The sequence below is a fragment of the Mobula birostris genome, chromosome 4 (genome assembly GCF_030028105.1).
Source record: "Mobula birostris isolate sMobBir1 chromosome 4, sMobBir1.hap1, whole genome shotgun sequence".
Classification (NCBI taxonomy): domain Eukaryota; kingdom Metazoa; phylum Chordata; class Chondrichthyes; order Myliobatiformes; family Myliobatidae; genus Mobula; species Mobula birostris.
In genome coordinates, this window is record NC_092373.1 from 182,975,379 (window position 1) to 182,987,840 (window position 12,462).

At 40.2% G+C, this 12,462-nt stretch overlaps 1 protein-coding gene across 3 annotated transcripts in view; it reads right to left on the bottom strand.

Moving 5' to 3' along the window:
• Nucleotides 1–1,257: 1,257 nt before the first annotated feature.
• immt (inner membrane protein, mitochondrial (mitofilin)) overlaps nt 1,258–12,462 on the bottom strand; it is a 48,779-nt gene continuing 37,574 nt past the window's right edge. For all 3 annotated transcript variants that reach the window (XM_072256647.1, XM_072256645.1, XM_072256646.1), the window contains 3 exons: nt 12,289–12,420; nt 8,659–8,788; nt 1,258–2,144 (listed from right to left, as the gene is read on the bottom strand). In XM_072256647.1, the coding sequence (XP_072112748.1) occupies nt 1,537–2,144; nt 8,659–8,788; nt 12,289–12,420 (870 nt within the window). In that variant the 3' untranslated portion in view covers nt 1,258–1,536. The remainder of the gene's footprint in view (nt 2,145–8,658; nt 8,789–12,288; nt 12,421–12,462) is intronic.

The window sequence follows — 12,462 nt, forward strand, 5'->3', positions numbered from 1 at the left end:
TTTTTTGACTAGATCCCCTAAATTGACTTGACTGAGTCTATCTTTAAAAATATTAATGTCAGAAATACTGCGCAGGTCTGGCGGCAGAAGATTCCACTCTCTTGTTGATATTGGGTAGAGGACGGCTTCATGCGTGTGTTGTTTACTTTATTGTCTACGTTAATAGCTTGTTTGGAGTTAAAATCTCCACGTTCTCCACTGCTGTGCAACTTGCAGAAACAGCTCAACTTAATGGTTTGTCTAAACGAAGAAGTCCGGTCTGCTTTTTCCAGCAGGGGTTTTCTTTGTATTCCTCGAAGACATTGTTGAAAACTTTCTTTTGCTGTTGTTGGTGGTGGTACTCTAGTTTTTGACCAATGGAAATAGCACAACGCCACCGCAGAAACACAAATATTATACCGTTTCCTCTTCGCTTGTTTTCTGTAGATGTGTCTGCGCATGCCCAGTAGGAGTAGATTCGCCCAAATATCCGTTTTAATGTAGACAGATATCTTGAAAAACGCCTAGTGTGGACGCCTGTCATTTTTACTTGAAACTGGTGCTTTCAAAACTATCCGGTCTAGTGTGGATGTAGCCTCAGCCAATTCTATCATATACACAACCCTCCCCACAATTGCCCTCAAGCAGGCAGCATTCATGATTAAAGACTCTCACCATTAGGAACGTGCCCTCTTCACATTACTACTATCAGAGGAAGCACTAGAGCCTGACAACCCAGGCTGAACATTTCAGCAAGAGCAACTTCTGCTTTACTGTTGCAACTTGTAGCAACTTTTGTTTTCCACTGTACTGCTACTGCAAACAAATTACACAACATTGTCAATGATAATTCTAATTAAAGAAAACATTGGATATATATTTGGAATATCTAGTGAGTGCTATGGTTTCACTTATTTTCAGTCTATTAAATGCTAATTTACTATCATTAAGATAACAAAGGAAATTTTACCTTTTTTAAACAATGAGTTTCTCTCACAAGAAAAGGATACTAGCAAAATTTTCCATAACTGGAATTGCATTTTAACCTGTATTATGCAGTGCAAAGGTGTAAATTAAAGGTATGAAACCAGACTGACTACCTAAAACCCAAAGAGATGCATCTACACAGAGCAAAGTACTAAGTTGCAAGTCAAAACAAATCAAAAGGTAACAAAGCAAATTACTCCAACCTAGTTAGTTCTTCAGAGCTCACTCAGAATTTTGCTTCACTTAAATTAGTAATTTGGTGTTTATGAAAACATCAACATTATCTTTCCATTCAGTGTTTAATTCTGTTTTATTGATATGCATCTGAAAGGGGGAAGAAAATCAACATACAATGAGCTGAAATGATTATTTGGTTCAAATACAAAGTCCAATCAATAAAACAAGTATACCAAATTACAGAGACACTTTCCCACCATTTTACTTCATTGTACCATTTACTGGAATTACACTGGAACAGTGAAGTCAGTAATAGTGCTTACAGAATAGTGCGTATGGGGCTGAAGTCCATTTTTCTGCTGTGATAGGGTCTGAGGTCTGTGTTCGGTCAAATTATTCTACTTGTGTGGTGCCCAAACCCACTGCATTGGCATAAGCTGAAAGAATTTCTATAATTTGTTTTGTTTCAAGCGTTAGACGAGCCTCCGCTAGCCAATCTTGTGCAACCCTTCTTGGTTCTCCGCGAAGCTGGTTCACAAATTTAGCAGCAAGCTCTAGGTCACCATGTTCAATGCAGAATGAGGCATATGACAACAGTTTAAATGTGTCCAAGCCCTCAAGATGAAGTTCCTCGGGAGGCTTTGTTACTTGGGGTTCCATTAGTAGCAAGGATTGCAGATAGGAGAGGAAGTATTGAAACAGACTATTTCTTGTCTCATCTATCATGGCTACACGCCGTGCTATTTTCCGTACTGTGTAGAACCGATGACGCAATGCCTCTTCGCTGTACACTCCACGAGAAAGACACTCTTGAGGAAGGGCTCCTGCTAAGGCCTGGGTGAACTTATCATCTCCACAGCTATTTGTAATGGCTTCTATAGCATTCTGCAGAGGCTCTGTTGGGCTATCACCAGAGGCTGTTTTTAATGTGTATTGCAGAGCTTCTATAGAGAGCCAAAGTTGATGTGCCTTTCTAGCCTCCTCTTCTGCAATAACATGACCTGAAAAAAGGTAACATTATTCAACTTACAAAGGGAAAGCATAACAACAGTTTGAATGATACTGTGTTCTACAGTAACAAAGATTAGGAAACACGTTTGTGGAAGTATGCCTTCTGCTACATCTGTATCCACCACTTTCTGTCCCATTTGAAACAATGAGTTGTACTATTTATCAAGGAGCCCATAATGTGTGGTCAGAAATGTAATTCCAACCCCAGTAACCACACTTTTGATTGATGGAGCCCTCTATCTTTTGTTCTTCTGCTGTAAACATTTAAGAATCTTCATATTCATCTTTCATTTCTCTCACCTATCGCTGCCTTTATCATGATACAATCTCTTGTAAGTGAACCAACCTTGGTATCCTCCTCCCGGGCTAAAATCTCTAGCAATGAGGATTTTAGTCCTGCAAGTCTGTGCTATAATTTCTTCACACACACTTGTTCCGGACTCAGTTAAAACTGTTATTTTAAAGATTTAAAAGAAAAATATTCCACTGCTGGAAATCTGAAATAACTAAAAATGTTATAGCTACTCAAAAGAATCAACAGGATCTGCAGAGAGAAACCAAATTAAACTTTTAAGTGTTAATGACTGTTCTTCAGGACCTTGATCAGATTATGCAAACCAGCAGATCAGCAGAGTACTACCTGCATCCATAATTTGATGTGAATTGATTCTTAAGAGAATAATTTTGGAGACTACGTGATACAGCAGTTCATCACTCGCATGTTGTGTCATGCCTGAAATTGGATGAAGCTCTGAGTGCAATCGAAGGCTTTGTAAAACTGATCCTAACTCCATCAAGCACTCCATGATAAAAATAGTAACAATCCATTGATCTTCTACATCTGTTACCCACAGGATCCCAGATGGATGACATTTACATTTTTTCCCTTATCACCTTAGCAAGAATGATTCTACACTTTATAATGACTAGAAAGCTAGAACTAGAACATTTTTTAAAACTTAATTTGTCATTCTGTCCAATTCCCAGATGTATTTTTAAACAAATCGTCTCTCAAAATTTAGGCCATACTATCCTTGCGTTTGTCCCAAGATGCTGATGGGAGACAATAAGAATGGTATTGGAATTGGAGTTTGCATACAATGAAGAAGAGATGATAAATGTTTAAGTCAGGATGACCTGTAACTTCAAGGTGACAGTGCCCCAGTAAATTGCTCGGCGCCTTTCTCGGTGATTAATGGTGCACGTGAAGAAGTCTTGGTGAATTAATCATGGTGACATAAGATATATGAGCTGCAGAAATTCATATGGCTCCTTGAGCCTGCTCTGCATTCAATTAGATTGAGGCTAAAATGCAGTTTCCTGCATTATCTCCATAACCCTCAATTCCCTTGCAATCCAAGAATTTATCTCAGCCTAAAATGTGATAAGGACTCAGCATCCACATTCCTCTCAAATACAGAACTCTCAAAGAAATCTAACCTCCTCTTGAGTCATGAACAGTCTAGACTTTCACACTCAGGGAAACATCCTCTCAGCATCTATCCTATTAAGATGAGGTGCTTATGGAGTGCAATGCTGGGACTTAAATCCTTTGACTGTAGAAGATTAAGAGGAGATTTGATAAAGATATACAAAATTATGAGGGGTATAGATAGGGTAAATGCAAGCAGGCTTTTTCCATTGAGATTGGGTGGGACTACGACCAAAACTCATGTCATAGAAAAGTACAGTACAGAAACAAAATTATGAAGGGTATCATCTAGTCCATCCCGACCATTTACATTGCCTACTCCCAAAACCTGCACCAGGACCATAGCCCTCCATACCCCTACCATCCATGTACCTATCCAAACGCCACGTAAACATTGAAATCACTCGTGCTGGCAGCTCATTCCACACTTTCACAACCCTCTGACTGAAGTTTTCCTTCATGTTCCCCTTAAACTTTTCACCCTTCATCCTTAACCCATGACCTCTGGTCATAGTCCCATCCAACCTCAGTGCAAAACTGCCTGCTTTCATTTACCCTATCTGTACCCTTCATGATTTTGTATACCTCTATCAAATCTCCTCCTAATCTTATATGTTCCAAGGAATAAAGTCTTAGCCTATTCAATCTTTCTTTACAACTCAGATCCTCCAGACCTGGTAACATCCTTGTAAATTTTCTCCGTACTCCTTCCACCTTATTTCCATCATTCCTGTAGGTAGTTGACCAAACTGCAAACAATACTCCAAATTAGGCTTCACCAATGTCTTACTCAACTTCAACATAACATCCCATCTCCTGTACTCAATATTTTGATTTATGCAGACCAATATGCCAGAAGCTTTCTATACGACCCCATCTACCTGTGATGCTACTTTCAATGAATTATGGACCTGTATTTCCAGATCCTTTTGTTTTACTGCACTCCGCAGTATAGTAATATTCACGGTGCAACACCTACCCTGTTTGGTCCCACTGAAGTGCATCACCTTGCAGTTGTCTGCATTAAATTCCACCTGCCATTTTTTTCAGTCCATTTCTCCAGCTGGTCCAGATCCTTCTGCAAACCATGATAGCCTTCCTCACTGTCCACCACACCCCAAATCTTGGTGTCATCTGAAAATTTGCTGATGCGGTTAACCATATTATCATCCAGATCACAAACAACAAGGGACCCAGCACACCACTGGTCACAGGCCTCCAGTCAGAGGCAACCATCTACTACCACTCTCTAGCTTCTCCCACAGTCAATGCCTAATCCAGTTTACTACCTCATATTGAATGCCGCGCGACTGAACCTTCTTGACCAACCTCCTATGCGGGACCTTGTCAAATGCTTTGCTCAAGTCCACATGGACAACATCCACTGCCTTGCCTTCATCCACTTTGCTGGTAACTTCCTCGAAAAACTTGACAATTGGTTAGACCATGCACAAAGCCATGTTGACTATCAGTCCACACCTATCCAAATTACTCACACATCCCATCCCTTAGAATACCTTCCAATAAATTTCCCAATTATAGGCTCACTGGCCTTTAATTTCCTGGTTTACTTTCAGAGCTTTTCTTAAACAGCAGAACAACATTGGCTATTTCTCAATCCTCTGGCACCTCACCTGTCACCAAGGATGATTTAAATATCTCTGCTAGGGCCCCAGCAATTTATGCAATTGCCTCCCACAGGGTCCGATGGAACACCTTGTCAGGCCCTAGGGATTTATCCACTCTAATTTGCCTCAGGACAGCAAGCACCACCTCCTCTGTAAACTGTATAGGGTCCATGAAGTTGATGCTTTGCCTCCCTGCTATAGACTCTCCCTGTCTCCTGAGTAAATACAGATGCAAAAAATTAATTTAAGAACTCCTCCATCTTTTTTGGCTCCACACATGGATTTTCATTCTGATCTTCCAGAGGACCAATTGTGTGCCCCTTCTAATCCTTTTGCTCTTAACATATCTGTAAAATCTCTCAAGATTCTCCTTTACCTTGTCTGCTAAGACAACCTCATGCCTTCTTTTAGCCTTCATTAATTCTTTCTTCAGTGTTCTCTTGCACCTCTTATACTCCTTAAGCACCTCAAAGGCAGCATCCATTATTAAAGACCTCCAGCGCCCAGGGCATGCCTTTTTCTCACTGTTACCATCAGGTAGGAGATACAGAAGCCTGAAGGCACACACTCAGTGATTCAGGAACAGCTTCTTCCCCTCTGCCATCCGATTCCTAAATGGACATTGAAGCTTTGGACACTAGCTCACTTTTGTTTTAAATATACAGTATTTCTGTTTTTGCACATGTTTTAATAAACTATTCAATACATGTAATTGATTTACTTGTTTATTTATGACGTTTTATTATTTTTTTCCCCCCTCTGGTGGATTATGTATCGCATTGAACTGCTGCTGCTAAGTTAACAAAATTTCATGTCACATGCCGGTGATAATAACCCTGATTCTGATTTGTTCTTACCTGCATAGACAAGCTATGCACCTTTTTTTTCTTAGCCAGTGCCTCAATATCTCTTAAAAACCAAAGTTCCCTACATCTGTTTTCTTTACCTTTTATTCTGACAGGAACATACGAGCTTTGTACTCATCAAATTTCACTTTTGAAGGCCTTCCACTTTCCATGTACTCCTTTGCCAGAAAACAGCCTGTCCCAATCCACACTTGCCAGATCCTTTCTGATACCATCAAAATTGGCCTTTCTCCAATTCAGAACCTCAACCATGTATCTGACCAATCTTTTTGCATTTGACTTTGAAACTAATGGCATTGTAATCACTAGATGCCAAGTGGTCCCCTATAGAAACTTGTGCCCTGTCTCATTTCCTAATAGCAGATCAAGTATTGCACCCTCTCACTGGGATTTTTATGTACTGATTAAGGAAACTTTCCTGAACGCATCTGATAAACTCTATCTCATCTAGTCCTTTTTACAGTATGGGAGTCGCAGTCAATATGGGAAAGTTAAAATCACCTACTATAACAACCTTGCATTTCTTGCAACAGCCTGTGATCTCTCTACAAATTTGTTCCTCTAAATCCCTCGTATCTCTTTTTTTTCCAAACTCCAAAGAGTATAGGCACAATCTCTGTATATACAACCATATCGTTAACTCATCAGCAGCAGGAATAACAGAATGATTCTAAATATTGGTAAAATAAAGGTCCTCCACTAACGGGACCTGCTACACAACAGTCTGGTTCTGGAAAACATCGACCACTTCCTGAATCTCACCTCTCACTAAAAGCAGACATCATTTACGAAATTCACTAGCACAACCTTTGTCTGAGGAAAAGTGTTTTTGTACAACAAAACCACAGACCCAGCCCAAAGTGCACTGTCTTTTAGGTAACTGTGGTCCTCACCATACTATATGCTTTGAAGACATCTACTACCTATTCTCTGGCACCTCCAAGGACTGGAGAGGTACGGTCAGGCAGCACGGAAACAGGCCCTTCTTCCCAACCGATCCAAGCCAAACAAGATGCCCACCTAAACTAGCTCCATTTGCCTGCAAGTACCGTATCTCCTCAGAATCCTCTAAATCCATTGACAAGATAAGCAAATTAATGTTATTATCAAGGCACTATCTATGCTTACACAGTTCCCATTAGCTGGCCACATCAGTTACACCATTATTATGCCTGAGGAAATGAAGGCAGGCATCCAACATGCCATCTTCACCACATCCGATGGATTGTTGGACTTGAAACCCAAAGGTCATTCTGTTCATCGCCACTCCATAGACCTACAGAATTTTCTGTGTATATTCTACCCTCGTTTGCTTTCCAAAATACATCATCCCTCATTAGAGGGGATTAAATTCCAACTGTCATTGCACCTCACAACTTTTTAGCTCGTCTACATCACACTGCAGCTTTAAGCAAACTTCCTCTCCATATACAACACTTTTTCGATCATCTGTAATCTTCCTCACCATACCTTGTATGTTCATAATGCAACTCGTTAACGTTTGTTACAAACATCAAAGGTGGCAGCACTAATACTGGCCACAAGCTTCCAATCGAAAATCAACTTTCCATTATCAACACCTATTGCTAAGCCAATCTTGATTCCAATTTGCCAGCCTGCCCTCAATGCCATAAGCTCAAACTTCTGGGCCAGCTTACCACGTGATACCTTGTCAAAAGGCCTCATGAAAGTCCACATAGACAATATCTAGCATACTCCACTTATCAAAAAAAATTAGTAAAATCTGAGATGGCATTTCCCATGCATTAAATTTAACCTCTGTGTACATTGTCAATTCACATTGTAAGCAGATGAACTCCAGAACTCATTAGTTCCTAATAGCCAAACTGAAAACGATCCATATATTCTTAATGTTTTCCATTAACTAATCCATGCCATGTGGATTGTATATACTTTTGCCACAGTGTTCTGACAAAGAGATGAATTTTAAACCCAGTGGAACAGGCAAGTAGGAAAGGTACTCTGTTAAGCGGACAAGAGCCTTGTTCAGTATTCTTTTGATGGTGACCATCTAAGTAACTGACAGTATTTCTCATGCTCCTAAAGCAAACCTGTTAGTTGGGAACCTCAGGAGATGTAACCGTATTCAAACTCCCACTTCTCTTATGAGGTGAGAAGTCTGATCCTGTTAAGAGCTTGGCTCAATGGATGTTTCACTTTAGAATTAATATATTTGGCGACTTTTCCTCTATATTTTGTAAGAATTTCCAGCAATAAGAATTGTTTTGAAATTACAGTGTACACCCCCCCTCCCGTCATGGCAGTTTGCAAAATGGAATTTCCCCTTAGAGTTCACAAATCACTACACAAAAAATTGAGATATAGAATAAAAATTTTGCACTTAACAAATTTAAGCATAAAAAAGATGAAGTGCAAATGAAACAACAAATTTTGAACATGTTTTCAAGAGTTCACATTGCAGAAAATTGTGCTATAGTTTTCCAGGAACATAATCCCTCTATAACATGGGGGTACACTGTACTGTAGCTTTGAGTAAGTCTTACTAAAGCTTTTCATAAATTACATGAAATAAGTGGAATGACAAATAACCACTCACTCTCCATTGCCTTTTCAATACCCTTCAGCCTGGAATAAGCTGCATTCATTTCCAGTGTAAAGTTGTCCAGTTGTTCTTGAGATAAGCGTCTGTACTGCATCTCATATTCCGATAATTTCTGTTGTAGCTCCTATGAAGTTTTAAAAAAAATCAAATGGCATGAAACTTGTACAAACCTGAATCCAATAGCACTAAATGGCCTTAAACAATTTTTCTTTGTGGCCATACATTTCCTTTTGATGTACTTTTAAAAGGAAAGATCAATAAACTCCCTAGAGTAAAAATAAATAAAATTATTTAATTAGGCAAATGAGCACAGGAATAGGCTCTTCAGTCCATGATGGCTATGCTGAGCACACTGCCAAACTATACTAATTCTTTCTCACATGATCTATATCCTTCCATTCTCTACATATTCATGCATCTAACTAAAGTCGTCTTAAATGCCACTATCTTACTTGCTTCCACTAACATCACTGATACCCTATTCTAGACATCTACCACTGTATAAAAAAAAACTTGCCCCGCAAATCCTCTCAACTTTTCCCTTCTCCTATTTGATGCTGCAACCCCAAGGAAAAAAAAGATTCTGGTTGTCTAAACAACACATACAAAATGCTGGAGAAACTCAGCAGGCCAGGCAACATCTGTGGAAAAGAGTACAGTCAATGAGACCCTTCAGCAGGACAGATATTTATGCCTCTCAGAATTTTACAAGCTATGAAGTTTCCGTCAGCTTCTAATGCTCTAGAGAAAATGAATGAGAAAGGTGCAACATGGTCACTTAAACAAAATCCTTCCAAGAAGACCACAACCCTGTTATAGATTTTGGAGTTTTGTGCATCTCAACGACCTGGACAGTTATGTTGGCTGGAGTCAGAGATTTATGCTTTGGTTCTTGGTAGGGTCAAAGGGTAGAGGCCAGAACCAGAGTGGTCCATCATCCCGCAGGTTCACTGGTTCAGCTCAGGGCAACAACCCTGACTAGTCAAACAAAACTGTTATGGAAATAGCAATTAAGGATCCTTCTACATCTGTGTGCAATGGTATTCCTGAACCTCCAGCCAGGGCTTACATGAGGGACAGTAATGAAAACCAAGACACAATGAAGGAAGCCCTGAACACCGTCAGAGATGGAGAGCCTTCATTGCTGCCCTAAACATCAGCGACCTAACAGGCAGTAGGTAGGTTAACAAAATATATTTTAACATTTTAAACAGAAATAAGCAGGGGTCCATTTACAATCTGTGTCAAATTAACTTGAGCCAGTCAGAATGTCATAACTGAATTCCACTACACTGGTATGTTCCTTAGTGCACAAGATAAATGCTCAAGAACAAGAATGTTAATGGAAGCAGTGCTAAAAGGAGTCTGTAAAGCATTATCTACAAAGCGATGACAATACTGCTGTGCTGGGCAGTTGGCACCAGTCCAGCAATGAATCACACCCTATCAGCATGAAGGAGATACCTCTGAAGGCTGGTGTTTGGCAGGTTGGTCAAGTGGCGTGACTGGTCACTGTTAAGGCAAGTGGCTCAGGGCTATAATGTGGCCAACACAGTGAGTGCAGGCTATAGTTGGGAATTTGAGCCTTTTCAGCTATAATTCGATTGAATGGCCCAGTCTAGAACCTACTATTTTTAAATGGAAGTCAAGTAAATGTTCACCCTGTTTAACATAAACAATTTTAAACATAACCCTGTACCCTGAATATGCAGGATAACTGAATTTAAAATTAGGTTATAATTCTGCAAAGTCAAGGTCCCAAGAGCATTACATGAAAGGAAATATTTCTCTCCTCAAGGAGAAAGGAAACATGAAAGGTGGGTTAACCAACTGGTACATAGCTGACAGCTAAATACACAAAATTCAGTTCACTCCATAAAATGAGGACATATCCAATTCAGCCAATTAAACCAGTGGTCCCCAATCACCCGGCCACAGACCGGTACCGGGCCGCAAAGCATGTACTACTGGGCCGTCAGGAAACGATATGAAACGATACGAGTCAGCTGCACCTTTCCTCATTCCCTGTCACGCACTGTTGAACTTGAACATAGGGTTGCCAATTGTCCCGTATTAGCCGGGACATCCCGTATATTGGCCTAAATTGGTTTCTCCCATATGGAACTGCCCTTGTCCCGTATTTCCCCCGCTAAGGTAGTGTGTTCCTACAAAACCTTTCGTGCCGAAATGGCGTAAAGTGAAGAAGCAATTACCATTAATTTATACGGGGAAAATTTTTGAGCGTTTCCAGGCTCAAAAAGTAAGCTACCAAATCACAGCAAGTAACACATAAAACCTAAAATAACACTGACATATAGTAAAAGCAGGAATGATATGATAAATACACAGCCTATATAAAGTAGAGATAATGTATGTACAGTGTAGTTTCATGTAACAGAATTGGGAAGATTAAGCCAAATCTTGAATTTTGTAGAAAAAAAAAATCGGCACATATACGCATGCACACGCAGGTGCTTCATGGTCATGATAGTCTTTCTCGGGGTAAACACAAGTGTCCCGTATTTGACTGCTACTCTTGTCCCTTATCTGGGAATAAGAAAGTTGGCAACCCTACTCGAACACCCCCTCCTGCCCCCGTCAGCCGGTCCACAAGAATATTATCAATATTAAACCCGTCCGCGGGGCAAAAAAGGTTGGGGACCCCTGAATTAAACCATCATCAGCCCATGTCCAATCACAAAAATGGAGATCACACTTTATTATTATTTTTGATGGTAAGGGGGATTGTCTTTTATCATTTATCATTTAGCTGGATCTGATTTAGGTGGAGCAGTTGACTCCATCCTATAAAGATACAAATACACTGCCAAGGGTGCAGAGATGTTATGGGGATAATTTTAATGACTGTTTATCTATACATCTTGTAATTTTGTATAAATCCCTCAGATCCCCTTCAACCCTCTTTGCTCCAAAGAAAACTAATCCAACCTCTCCAGTCTCCCCTCACAACTGCGACACCATCCCAGGCAACATCCTGGTGAATTCCTTCAGGTTTCTCTGGCGAGGCTGCTTCTTATACTAAGGGAACCAAAGTTACACATATTGTTCTGAATGGGGCCTCACCAATGTTTTACAAATTTGCATAACTTCCCTCCTTTATATTCTATGGTATGGTTAGTAAAGTAGCATTCCTCTTGACTTTTTTATCACCTTATCCACCTGAGCTGCCATTTTCAAGGATCTTTGGCATTGTACACCAAACCCTCTGTACTTCAAAGCTCCCTCGGGACAAATCACTATATGACTTTTGACCTCCCAAAAATGCATCAATTCACATTTACAAGGACTAAATTCCATCTGCTATTCTTCTGCCCAATTTACCAACTGATCAAGAACTCTCTAACACAAAATTATCCTCCTCACCATCCACAACACCACCAGATGTTGTGCCTCCAAGTTCCCTGGTTTCCTTCCACTTCTCCAACACCTATGTGTTAGGTTTGTTTGTCAATATAAACTGCCACCAATGTGTGTTAGGTGAATGACAGAATTGTGATGGAGTTGAGAATGTGGAGAGAGCACTGGAAGAATGGGTTTGCTTTATGAGTCAAACCAGGAGGGTCATTTCAGGCCATTGAGTCTATGACTCAGAAATAAACTTACCTCCTTATATTTCCCTTTGAACTCCTGTTCCTGAACTTTCAGTACATCCCTCAGATGATCAGTGTGAGCAGCAGCTTGCCTACGTAGTTGGGTTCGCATCTCTGCCTCCATCACTTCACGTACTTCTTCAATCTGAATTTGAAAACAAAATATTATTTACACAGAGAAATCTCT